The sequence below is a fragment of the Ammospiza caudacuta genome, chromosome 19 (genome assembly GCF_027887145.1).
Source record: "Ammospiza caudacuta isolate bAmmCau1 chromosome 19, bAmmCau1.pri, whole genome shotgun sequence".
Classification (NCBI taxonomy): Eukaryota; Metazoa; Chordata; class Aves; order Passeriformes; family Passerellidae; genus Ammospiza; species Ammospiza caudacuta.
This window is the reverse complement of record NC_080611.1, coordinates 12960711-12973869: the sequence shown is the minus strand read 5'-3', so window position 1 is coordinate 12973869 and position 13159 is coordinate 12960711. Positions and strand designations below refer to the sequence as shown.

General features: G+C 40.2%; 1 protein-coding gene across 1 annotated transcript in view; it reads left to right on the top strand.

The window, feature by feature from the left end:
- CCDC57 (coiled-coil domain containing 57) overlaps positions 1-13159 on the top strand; it is a 15705-nt gene extending 2546 nt beyond the window's left edge. The window contains exons 2-7 of the mRNA XM_058817187.1: positions 5259-5421; positions 6362-6496; positions 8538-8724; positions 9670-9770; positions 12121-12241; positions 13064-13159. Coding sequence (XP_058673170.1) covers positions 5259-5421; positions 6362-6496; positions 8538-8724; positions 9670-9770; positions 12121-12141 — 607 coding nt within the window. The 3' untranslated portion in view covers positions 12142-12241; positions 13064-13159. The remainder of the gene's footprint in view (positions 1-5258; positions 5422-6361; positions 6497-8537; positions 8725-9669; positions 9771-12120; positions 12242-13063) is intronic.

The following is a 13159-nucleotide window of genomic DNA, read 5'->3' as shown; positions in this document are numbered from 1 at the left end:
GGAAGTTTATATGATCTAGAAAAACAGAAGACTGACACAACATTACAGGAAGTTTGCCTCATGACTTCCAGACAAGCAAGTCATCTAGTGTGACTAAGGGAAAATCATGCTTTAGGCCTGCTGCACGTTACATCTTCCTCTGTCTCACCTAGACAGTGTAAAGCAGTTTAGTTGATGGATATAGTTTTTAATAATTAAGTGCCAAGCTTTTTGAAGTTTTTCACATGATGCAGTGGGAGTTCAGAGAGGACGGGAAGTTTGTTCATATCTGTTAATGGCTGTACTCGTAAGGGGCAAAGAGTCTCCTTCCTGATCTGCGCTAGGGAGAAACTGATTAATAATAAACGGTTGGATAAACAAAATGTATAGGAAGACAAGTGAACGAGAGAGTGAGATCTGAGAGTATGGAACAAGTACTAGCTGTCTTTTGGGAGAAGGGGGTCTTACTAAACGAGACGGGGGCTGCAAAGGAGCGTGCCCGCGCTCACACGAAGCAGAGAAGAGGCTGCTGCGTGAGAGTAGTGAGGACGGAACGGGGAGAATGCGAGGAGGGGAGAACACGCTGCCGGTTCCTGGAAGTGAATGCAATACGAGGAACCGAGAAACAGGAGGGGAGGCTCACGGGGGCTGGCACTGCCTCCGTGAGCGAGGGCCGGAGCGGCGGCGGCAGCAGCGGCCCCTCAGCGGCGGCGCCATGGAGACGGGCCCGCCCCCGCGGGGCCCCGCCCGCCGCGGCCCGAGCGGCCTGCGGCCGGGAGCGGAGCCATGCGGAGGTTCGTGCCGTCAGGGGGCCGGTCGCCACTGGGCTTTTCCATCGGAAGGCAGTGCGGTCGCACGGCATCCCGTTGTGCCGCAGGTTGTCCTTCGGAGCTCCCGATGCGTCGCCTGCGCATCTCGCGCCCTCTTCTTTCTCTGGGGACCCTCTTTCTTTTCTGTACTCTTGCTGCAAAGTGCCCTCTCTTGTGCTGTCCCTGAGTCCAAAGCACTATCTTGTGCTCCTCTCTACTGCCTACATCTAACGGGTTTATCTTCGACAGTCTGCCTGCCATCTGCTCTTCTGCCTCAGAGCTGTCCATGGAATCCTTCCTTGTGGGCTCTGCTTCCTGGCAGCCAGTTCCCTTGGCAGTGTTGTGTTTGCCGACACTCCATTGTCTTTTCCTCCCACTGTGCACTTCAAATTTAGTTAATCTTTTTAACTGTGGTAGCTACCTGATCCATTTGGAGCAACTGTTGCTGAAAATGTGATACTGAAACAGCAGATCTTTCAGTGTTGCATGTTATAGGCAGGAAGGCAGTACTGTTCATGAATATCCATAATTGTGACTTTTTAAAAAGTCATCTACTTCTTACCCAAATGAAGATGTTACTTACACTAACACTAGCACGGTCGTGGGATTTGAACATTGCCAACAAGAATCAGAATACGAAGAGAAAACACTGTTTTAGTTAACTTAGGGATAAATGTGAAATCTTGGCCAGCAGAGTTGAAAGACCATCAGATCATTGTGTCCTTTAGCACTGTTTGTTCCTCAGTATACCTGGGAAGACCAAACTCGAATTTTTTTATACTTCTCACATCCAACGATCAGTGACTCATTTTTTGATCCCAGAGACCTGGAGTTGTCTAGATTGTTTGTGAAGAAAAATGTTATTTAAATTATGACATCCTTTAGCATAGAGATATTGCGTAGCATTTTCTGATCTGAAAAATCTCTCATTTAAAGAGATTAAAGAGACACTATTTGAAAGGCATGCTTGTCTGATTTGTTTTCTGCATCCCTGTGCTTATTCAGAAGGGATTATCTGCAAGCAGTGACACAGAGTAATACTGTACAGTGAGAGAAGCTATATTTCCCCAAATCTCTGGAGAGAGCTGAACAGAAATAACAATTTTTTAAAGCATCCATACTGCTTAAAAATGATGGGTTTTTTCATCTACAGAATTTATAATCAGATAAGAGGCAAATATGGAGAATAAACAACAGGAAGAGGTGGATGTGAAGCAAGTAAAGAGTTTTGCATGTAAAAGCACAGGCTCTCTCTGTTGATTATTTTCTTTTTAACTAAAAGCAGACAAATGGGACACAGCAGCTAATATTGTTAATGAAAGAGAGGGCTGAATTGTTCCTTGATTCGTCATACATATCTCGAAGAAAAGGTAAATATGTGTGCAGCTTGCAGAGTGGAGGGAATAAACACTTATTTTTGTTCTGCCTGCACATAATTCTTGTTTAATGTAATTACTGTCTTCAGAAATAACAGTCTCTTTGGGGTTATTCTCTGCTTAAAATGGTAATTGTTATAAAATGCTGTAAACTGTGCTGGATCCAACTACATTTATAATGTAGAGATGGCTGGCTAAGTTTTAAATATTTTTTTTTATTTACTGTTGGTGATCTGGTCAAGATTCTGGAATTCATCAAAGATTACTAAATGATTGATGTTAATATGGTGCATATGCAAATTCATTTAAAGTCAGTTTAGGAGTTTTACATGGAGCATATCCTTTGGGATTGGAATGACAAATTTGAGTCTCTTAAATCCAGCAATTGCCTCTTTGCCAGGCTGAGCTGGATACTGATCACAGTACAGCAGTCGTTCTTCTGATCTGCCTTGCCCTTAAGGGTTTGGGGATGAACAAGGGAGGTGCAAAAATGTATGTCTAGACTACACTGAGACAGCACTTCTGATAGACTTGGTTTGTATACATGAGTGCTGGCTATGGGATTCAGAGTACTTCGGGTGAAGTGTAAATTTATTTTAGCAAAATCTAGCAGAATGTGAAAGTGAATATGCATTTAGCTGTTTGTTACTCTCCAGTTTTAGTTCAGAGTTTTGACTCTGTAGGTATTATATGATCAGTCTTATCTAATCTATTGCAACGGTCATTCAGCTACACAAAAACCCTGTAATATAGAGTTGAAAGTAAATAGAAGGTTGCAAAACAGCACGATAGTACTACAGGTTTGTTTGGCTGTGTGACAGGCTGCTGCAAACCTGTTAAGTCTTTAAGGGATTAATGCAGAGCTTTAAAGGTTCAGTGTATCATTAGAGAACTCACTGGTCTTGATAGCAGTATCAGCTCCTCAGATTTGATCCTGACGTTACTGGTATTTTTCCACTGGATCGCAGAGAAACTTTTTTGTTGATAGCAATTAAGAATATTGGGAGAGGAGGGGAAAAGATACAGAGCTGCTTCTATTTTCAAATGTATCTAAAAGATCAGATTTCTGCTTGTCAGCCATTGTTCTGCAAATTTTTTCTTAACAGAAAATTTTGGGTGGAGGAGGAATTCAGTTATACTTGAGTGGAGATCTTGCACTACTTTTCAGCAGATCCTCTATATTCTGTATGCAACTAACCTTTGGAAGGATTGTTTGGGAAATAACATATTGTTATAATTGGTTTCCACTAACTCACGAGGAAAGATGTTATGGTGCCTGTTTCTTTAGGAAATTACAGCATCCTCTATTAATAGATACATGTTATTGTTAAAAAAAATTTATACGTGGATCCCTCATGCTTTTTAATGTAAATTTATTTTTGTTAGCTCTAAGAATAGTCATATAGGTCATCTGCTTGAGGATTATGTGAACCTGAAACTTCACATGGAGCAAAAGATTCAAGAACTGGAAGACACTGATGACAGAAATTGGTGTAAGAATGTTGGAAAAGCAATTTTGTGTTGCTGCAGTGCCATCTAGAAATCATTTTTCAGGTTTTTTTTTTATTATTAGCATGTTCTGGTTTAACATTGCTATAGTTGTATAAGCTTTTTTTTGGTCTATTGTTTTATCTCTCTAAAAATTGATTACACTTGTAATTACAGTTTAGAAAATTATGCCTTGCTTGTGTAATAGCTGTTACTTTGCTTGTTTGACAGCTACCCCTTGTAAGGAATTGCTTAGAATATGTTTAGTAATGTGAGAGTGTGTAAGATTATTTTATGTAGTAAGCACGCTGCTAAATTCGTTAACCTTGAAACTACAGGAAAGGTCAGCATCTAGAAAGCAGAGGTAGTCTTAGGCAAGATGAATAAATGTACACTGTTTATCATACTCCTAATTACAAGGTGCTTCCCCCCGGCTTCTCCTTCTTATATTCCTATATTTCACCACAAAAGAATCATCTTACTAACGGTGAAATTTTATCTTCAACTGTGATACCCTAGGGAGGCATTATACCATCTCTTTCTATATAACAAACTTTAAAGAAAAACAAAACTTTCCTTCTTTGTCTCTGTATAAAAATGCATTTGATATTGGAATTCCTTTTACTAATTTATATATGAATGTGTTTAGTCATTAGACCTAGAACACTTAATTTTTGTCCTGTCAACCAAACCAATATATAATATAAATGGAAGCGGTATTGTTAAGCAATTATGTCTTCCACCCAACACCTGCCAATCCAAGTCTCGCTGCCCTCAGTACAGTAGTCCTGCTTAAATAATGAATCTTCATCCAGGACTCTCTTTCTCATGGGCTTCCTAAAGACAATTTATGAACCTACCTGAAGAAGTGTGAGAACCAGAAGAATATTTGATAACTGGCTTGGAAGTTAGGGTGTTTTCTGTGGTTGAGCTGTAATGTTAAAGGTGGTTAGCTGCTGTCCACCAGCGTAAGGCTACATCATCTAATACACATGACTTCTCTTACCACACTGGAGAAGAAAAAAATTATCTCAGTTGTTTATGCTTACAACTAAAGAAGCACATCTTCCGTCCTTGCCACTGGATCTCCTGCAGTTATTCCCCCTAATCTAACATGACTTTGTATCAATTAGACAAAAAGCCTTGTTATCTCATTCTTTTGTTTTCAGTTGTATTTTATCAATTTAATTCATCTAAGTAGTTTCTCTCAAACACTTTTAAAAATACTTTATCAGTTTAGCCACTGGATGGCAGCTCACTGCAACCATTTAGTTTTCTGGAAAATCCATGGTCTCTTTATGAACAGTTTTTCATACACTTATAAAACATAGGTGTTTTGAGGCAAGAATTTCACATTTGTTCATATCTTTACTGTGGTATCTTTACTGTTGTCTTTAATTTTCATGTTTTGGAGTAACTTGCAATGTTACTTCAGGAGAATTTCACAGTAAATGCACATTCTGTAGTACTGTACTTGAGTTTGAAATGTAAAGTCTTCTAACAACAGGTGATTCCCCCCCAAGAATGACAAACAAACAAAATATACCCACAAAACACCCTTAGTTTTTATTCTGCTGAAATCAACAGCTTGCTCTGTGTATCATAGGTCTAAACAACAACTGTCTCCGGCAGCTGAGCTAGAGTGGATTCTGAAACAGAGTAAAATGCAAGCAGAACTTAACTGGCAGCAGCTCTGTGAGAATGCTGAATGTAATTGGTATCAGAAATCAGAGGATCCAACACACAGCCTATCTTCATCAAGAGAGGAGGTGAGAATTTCAAATTAACACTGTTTAAGAATCATCTACTGCATAGAGAGCTATGGAGTTTGTCACCATGGTGTTTCTCAGGGAAATATGAGTTTACCTGTCTTTCAAAAACCTGTAAAATTTACAATACAGTATTTCTGTATTGTGTACAGCAATTCATTGCATGTATCAGAAATCAGATTAATTTTCATGAACAGAAATCAGATTAATTTTCATGAACAATCTCTAATAGTGGCCTTTTCTCCCTTTCCATGTAAGCAAGTTAGCTTGAGAGATGTTTTTCCTTTGCCATTGTAGCAAAAGAAGAAAGATGTCTCTTAGAGCAGCCCGAGGGCAGAAAGAATTTCAGATCACAGTACCACTTGAATTCTATCAAGGGATCAATATTAGTTCTGAAAAGCTCTTGGGTATTTTTGTGTGGAAAAAACCACCTATCTTGTGCAGTGTAAAAACTTCAGCTTCTGAAAAATTAAATACATGTTTATTGTTTAGAGACTATTAGACAATGGTCTAACAATTCTCAATGCCCAGTTGCGCTGAAGTCACAGGTACAGAGGAAACACTTGTTTCTGAAGTTCATAATGCTGGCATTTACTCTAGTGTTTTATTTTATCATTGTCTTTCCAGAATTTTTCATAGGCATCAATAGCTGTAGCAAGTGAACACATGAGAGAGATAAATCATAATTTTCCATTTTACATGAAGAAGATAAGACAGTTATGCTAAATTATTTGTCTGTTGGTGCAGTTTTGACAGAGACAAAAGGAATGTGCTTAAGTCCCTGCACTATGTTTTAAAGTATCCTTGATTTCCTTCTTTTTCTTTTAACTTCCCTTTTCCTTTCCCTTTCCCTTTCCAGTCCTTACCTTTCCTTTTTTTTTATCCCTTTGTCCTTGAGCTACTGACATCCTCTGCCTCCCCTCCATTCCTTCTGTCCCAGGTTCAAGGTGATCTACAGAAAACAGACTACAGGTTGCATGAAGTGAAGAGTGTTCTTTCTGCTTTTACTGTTGAGAGAGAACTGACAATACAAGCATCGTTTAATCACAGTATTTCACCTGAAGGGGAGAAACAGGTTAGACAACACTTAGTGTAGACATGGACGAATTCATTTTAAGATAACAATATTATGGGCCTTGTTTCCACTGAACTTACTGTAGGCAGTTCATCTGTTTCATATGTTTCATTCAAAATATAGGCATATCTGTCCTGGAAAACATAGATTGGGTGCCACGGGATTAATTATGACTCTCATTCATTACTCACTAGCAAAAGGAGGAAGCTGAATATAGACAGCTGCTCCAAAATGTGACAACATACTGTACCACCGTGGCAATCAAATGGGAAGAATGAATTTCTGGAACCTCATTCCTGAGGTTCTGTGCAGTTCAGGGTAGATTTTAAAATTTAAAAGTTAAAACTTTAAGGCAATGTTTCAAAATACTAATATGCCAGCCGTTTAAAATATTTTAATGTTTTGTATTTGAGTATCACTAGCAAGTTTTTCTTTCATTTCTGCCTCTTAAATTGCTTATATTTTAAAAAGCCATTCAAAGTTGTAAATGTAATGCTGGTTTGAAGTCATGCTGAAGGATAATGCATTAATAGTAGAAAACTGCCTTTGGTAAGAGTGAAAGCAAAGTGTATGCTGCAGTGCACTCTACTGGGTGGCTACAGGTGCTCAGCAGTGACCAGTTCAGAGCATGTTACCAGAGCTTGCTAAGAAAAAGCAGTTTTGGTTTTGTTTGTTTGGTTTTTGTTTTTTCCCCGGGAATTTTCTTCCCATTTGTTGTCAGGGAGATGGTGAATGGACAGCGATCCAGAGACAAAAGACGTGGCCTTGGCATACCATTGTAATGGTTCCGGGGGAGTGGGAGAAGCGGGGGGAGGGTGCAGACATATTCTGGCAGTTTCTTAGCTGGGGGTGGGTAGTCCTTGCCCTGTTGGGAGCAGAGACGGTCGTGTGGATTTTCTTCGTCTGGGACCTGTCCTGCGCAGCGGTCTTTCAACATTGCCGCGGAGCTCCGCCTGCCGCCGGCTTCTGAGTCTGTTGCTTGCAAGAGAGAAAGGGCGGCTCCATTGACTGAGACTTCGCGGGCTGCCAGCGCCAACAGAGACCAGCACAGTCCCCGCGGGTGCCTGGGGAAGCCATTCCCTCCGCCCTCCTCCCGGAACCGCCGCTTGGAGGGCCCCTGAAGCTGGAGCAGCACGTCCGCCGCACCTCTTCTCTGTTCCGTAGTGGGACATCATAAAGCCCGGTCTCCCTTCCCAGCGTGTACCGGCTGCCGTCAGCGACGCCGAAGACCGATCACTGCTGGCGTGGGTGTCTGGGGGAGTCAATCCTTCTTCCCTCGCTCTCACCCGAGCTGCCATCATCAGCGGGGAGGTCCCGATCTTGCAGCTGACGCCGCGGCAGAGTCACCGCAGCCTACAGCGCCCCTTGTCGGTTGTCGTCGTAACTACACCAATGGGGAAATGCTTGATGGGCGGGCAAAGGCTGTTAGTGGATTTTCTTCTTATCCTTGCTGCTGTTGATCGTTTTGTGTTGTTTTATATATATATATATATATATATTCTAGTAAAGAACTGTTATTCTTTTTTCTACATCTTTGCCTGGAAGCCCCGTAATTTCAAATTCATAATAATTTGGAGGAAGGAGATCTTTCCATTCCAGGGACATTCCCCTCTTCCTTGGGAAATATCTCTGTTTTAAACCAGAACAATGTTATTGTCAACAGATGATCTCCAATGACACTTTCAAGAATTTGACAAGTCAGAAAGGGGACTGCTATTGAGCCCATAAGTTCCTTAAGGGGAAGGTTTACCTGCGCATGGAAGACAGATAAAGCACACCTGCAGAACACCAGTTATAAAACAGCTCTGGTGCCATGGTCCTCTCCATGTGTACCTCCTCCTATGATGTTCTCAGTACAACACTTCTTTCCCAGGCAAATCTTCAATAAAAAAACACATTTATTCTCCTTCTATGGTACTTTTCTCCCACATATGTTCATGGGTTGAAAGTATTAGGATCTGTGTGTGTGGTGGTGGTGTGGAGAGAATATGTGTCACTTATTAATGAAGGGTTCTTTTTGTCTTGTACTTTTATTTTCCAGATATTTCCGTATGATGAGGAAAGTTCTCTGTATAAATATATCCCTGCTTTGGAAATAAAAAAGCTGCAGGAACAGAATGCCAGCCTTCGGGCTGCTATTGCACAAATGAGGAAAGAAATGGAGAGTCTTGATGAGCAGATGTTGTCTTCTCTTCCTCAAACAGAAGACAGACAGTTTGCAGAGCAAGGTGAAACTCTTGACAAAGAACTTTAAATTCAGTTAAGGAAGTTTAGGAGTTGCACTCATAACCTATGAAGGCTCCCCAGTCCATGAGTGTGTAAAAATTGTTATTTGATTGCACCATACACAAGAACACAGTGGTCTGAGATTCTGTTTACAAAACAATTATTAGTGAAAAGAAACACACACACGCACACACACTCACACGCTATAAGTCACTACAAAATTACCACTAGAAAAGCAATCATGTCTTGATTTTGCAAAAGTAAAGCAATTATATGTATATTACAGAATTCCTGATAGCGAAGCCAGTATGTAGAATCACAGAATGGCTTGGATTGGAAGGGATCTTTAAAGATCTCCTAGTCCAAACCCCCCTGCCATGGTGGTTTACAGTCCATTTACAGTCTGTCTACTGAAGTGGTGTACAAAAGGAGGTTCAGGGGGAACTTACTACTATCTACAACTACCTGAAAGGGAGTTGTTGTGAGGTGGGGATCCGTCTCTGTTTCCTAGTAATAAGCAATAGGACAACAGAAATAACCTCAAGTTATGCCGGAGGAAGTTTAGATTGGATATTTTTAATTAAATATTAAAATTTATGAAATATTAAATACTTAAGTATTAAAATTTTATTTTTGAAAAGGCTTATTCAAGCACTGGCACAGGCTGCCCGGGGAAATGGTTGAGTTACCATCCCTGGAGGTGTTTAAAAGGTATGTGTGTGTGAACATTTGAAGACGTGGTTTAGTGAAGGACTTGGCAGTGTTAGGTCACTGGTTTCACTTGATGATTTTAAAGGTCTTTTCCAACCTAAATCTATTGTTTTATGATTCTGTAACTAGACAAACTAGACATTTATATGCATAAGACAGTGTTCTGAAGCAGCTCTTGCTATGAAAGCCTAAACTCTCTATAAATACATATAATTCCTATTATCCTCCTCTTTTAGGTTCATTAAACACAAACAAAATTTCAACTGGAACCACACTGAGCAACATCAAAGTCAGTTCAGCTAAGTTGGATTGTTTAGTAAACCCAGACATGGAAGAGGTATGTTGAGATTTAAACCACCTAAAAATATCTGTATGTATGTGCATGTGTGTAATTAAATACCTAGTGTATTATTATTGTTTGAGTAAGTATTATAAATGGAAGTAATATGTGCTTATGTGATTGGTCAGATGAAAGCCAGCAAAGATTGTTTTAGCCAAACTTACTCTTATTCTTTCCAGGCAATAAATTTTGACCAGTCAACCCTTGCACAAGTCACTTCTGATCTTGCAAGCTGGTCTTGATGTTTTTTTTTTTCCTACTTGCAAATGCTTAAACTAGTGTGTGTTACTGCTTCAGGTTTTCCATTGCAAATCCGTATTTTAATGCTGAATTACTTATGCTTTATATGTTCAGACATGTAGCAAATAGGGGATATGCAGGCCAAAACTTCAAGTGAATAAAATGCTGGAATTGTAGTTGATGCTGTCTTCACTGAAGTTGGACTATTGTTTCTTGCCTATTTTTTCGGTCTGCTTTATTTTTAGTTTTTTTCAGTACATAACAAGCCTTCTTAGACATAGACTGAGCTGAAAGCAGTCCTGAAAATATCTTAAAAACAATGGGCAATACTTAATTTTACTTTCTTACGGGATTTTTCAATTGCTTATCATTAGCACTTTTCTACTCTTTCTCTGTGCTTCTTACATTTATTTTTTAATTGCATACTAAGGATGTACTTAGGGCCATGAAGAATTACAGGCAAAAATATTTCTACCTCAGGGAGCTCGGAATCTGTCGAGCAATAATAGTAACTAAACATAGGGGTGCAGGTGAAGTCAGTAAGCAAAGCCATATAGTGATAGTTTTCTTTTTTCCATTTAAAATAACAGAGTTTCTGTGATTACAATCTGGAAATTATAGGCTTCAGCACTAAAGAAGAAGAGAAAAGTTTATTGTGGAAACTAGTAAAAATAGCATGTAAACTTTTGCTTGTACATATATTTTTCTATTTGTCTTTTGTATCAGCTCCGAGGAGAGTTCTTCTTCCCACTCTTTTTTAGTATCCATCTTTTCATTGTTTTCTCTGTTTTGTACTGCAGAATTTTGCTCTGGGTCTAAAGGTTAAAAGATTTCTGAGTTCCACTCCTAATTCTACAGCTTACAGTCTGAAAAAAAAAAAATGTTCTGTGCAATGCTGTGGAATATTTTTCAGAAAAGTTCAGGGAAAATAAGTTTAAGCAAATGGCATTCCTTGCCCCAGCCAGGTGATGTGCTTTTGTCTTTTGATCCAGTGAAAGTGATCCACAGCGTGACAGCCAGTGGTCCCATGACTGGTCATTGCCTTCACCTGGCTTTATGTTAAGCTTTAGTATGCCAATTTCACCAACAAAGGTAGACTGTAATAATTTCACAATCACACACACACAATCACACAGAATCACTGGGTTGGAAGAGACCTTCAAGATCATCGAGTCCAACCCAGCCCCAACAGCTCAACTCAACCCTGGCACCCAGTGCCACATCCAGGCTTTTTTTAAACACATCCAGGGATGGTGACTCTACCACCTCCCCATTCCCGAACTTTATCACCCTTTCTGTAAAGAACTTTTTCCTAATATCCATCCTATATTTTCCTCGGTGCAGTTTAAGGCTGTGTGCTCTCTGCCAGTTGCTGCCTGGTGAAAGAGACCAACCCCACCTGACTACAGCCTCCTTTCAGGGTGCTCTAAGAGACTAAGGACACCTCTGAGTCTCCTTTTCTCCAGGCTGAGCACCCCCAGCTCCCTCAGTGGTTCCTCACTGGGTTTGTGTTCCCAATCCCTCTCCAGCCTCGTTGCCTCCTCTGGATGCTCTCGAGCGTCCCAAGGTCCTTCCCAAACTGAGGGGCCAGAACTGGACACAGCACTCGAGGTGCAGCCTCACCAGTGCTGAGTGCAGGGGAAGGATGACCTCCCTGCTCCTGCTGGCCGCGCCATTCCTGATCCAGGCCAGGATGCCATTGGCCTTCTTGGCCACCAGGGCACTCTGCTGGCTCATGTTCAGTTTGCTGCCAGCCAGTACCCCCAGGGTCCCTTTCTGCCTGGGCACTGTCCAGCCACACCGTCCCCAGCCTAGAACGCTGCAGGGGGTTATTGTGGCCAAATGCAGGACTCAGCACTTGGATTTATTAAACATCATTTTATTGGATTCTGCTCATCCTTCCAATCATTCCTGGTCTCTTGCAGAGCCCTCTTACCTTCCAACAGATCAACACATGCTCCCAGCTACTTGTGTTACTTGCTTTTATACAAACTGCTAGATATGTGTCAAAGTGCAGTTTATTTTTCCTTTCACTTTGGTGTCTTAGAATTTTTAGACTCTAGTCCTGTACTAATTTCTCTACCTTTCTCCCCCGTACTCTTTGTAGGCCGGCATGCTTTCTCAGTAAGTTCTCAAGAGCCTTCCTTTTAATGGTAAAACTATCCAAAGAAATAAGAGCATGGGAGTTGCATGGCACAATAAGGCAACAATGGTTTGATTTTTTCTCGGTATGGATAATAGCTTTCAATGTGTACTTCTTGAATCATAGTGTTTAGGGTGATTTAGTTGAAAATTGATTGAGATTGCACAGTTTGCTAGTTTATATGTAAAAGGGTAAACATACCAATGAGTAATTGTAAAACAATTTTAGTGCATGTGATACTTTCAGATCCTTATGGCAATGTGTGAAATGTAAAATCTTTATGGAGAGATGACTGTTCAGTGAATGATGACTATTTAAATGGCTATCAAAAAGTCTCCTCTGCGGGGGCTGAAAGAAGACAGAGAGACCTTGAAAAACAAGGATGCGATCTTTTGGGTATATACCTTACCAGTATGTGTATGTACAGGTGGACTCAGATTGCCAGAGACATAACATTGTAGAATCTTTACTTTTCAGTAAATGTTTTAAGTTATATCTACCTCTTTTGTTTGTGTGTACAAATGATAAAACAATGTACACAAGGATTAAACAAAGAAGGATTTGTAGCAGATTGCTATTTGGTGTGAAGAGCTTTTTTCCACTTTTTATCTTAAAATTAAGTGCTTTTTAGTTAACAGTTATACAGTGTTTATCCTATGTGTATTATTTTACACTTACAGTTGACAATATCTGTGGGAATGTCTCAGGCTGTTACAGTGTTTTGCTCCACAGTTTAATTTGCCCGATACTGCTAAAAAATCTGGAAAATGGGCCCGAAAAAATGGACTGTAGCCTTCAATTTTACACTTTTTCTTCAACTGATCTCTCATGCATATTTGTACAAATCTCTGAACCTGCAGACCGCATTTTCAATATATTTATTATAAGCATTATCTGTTTTATTTAGGGGGCAGAACCCAAAGTTCTTGAAGAAAACATGGTCAATTTTGGACAACAGCTACCCAATGTAGGTACTGGTAATGGTTGTCAATATAGTGTCAAA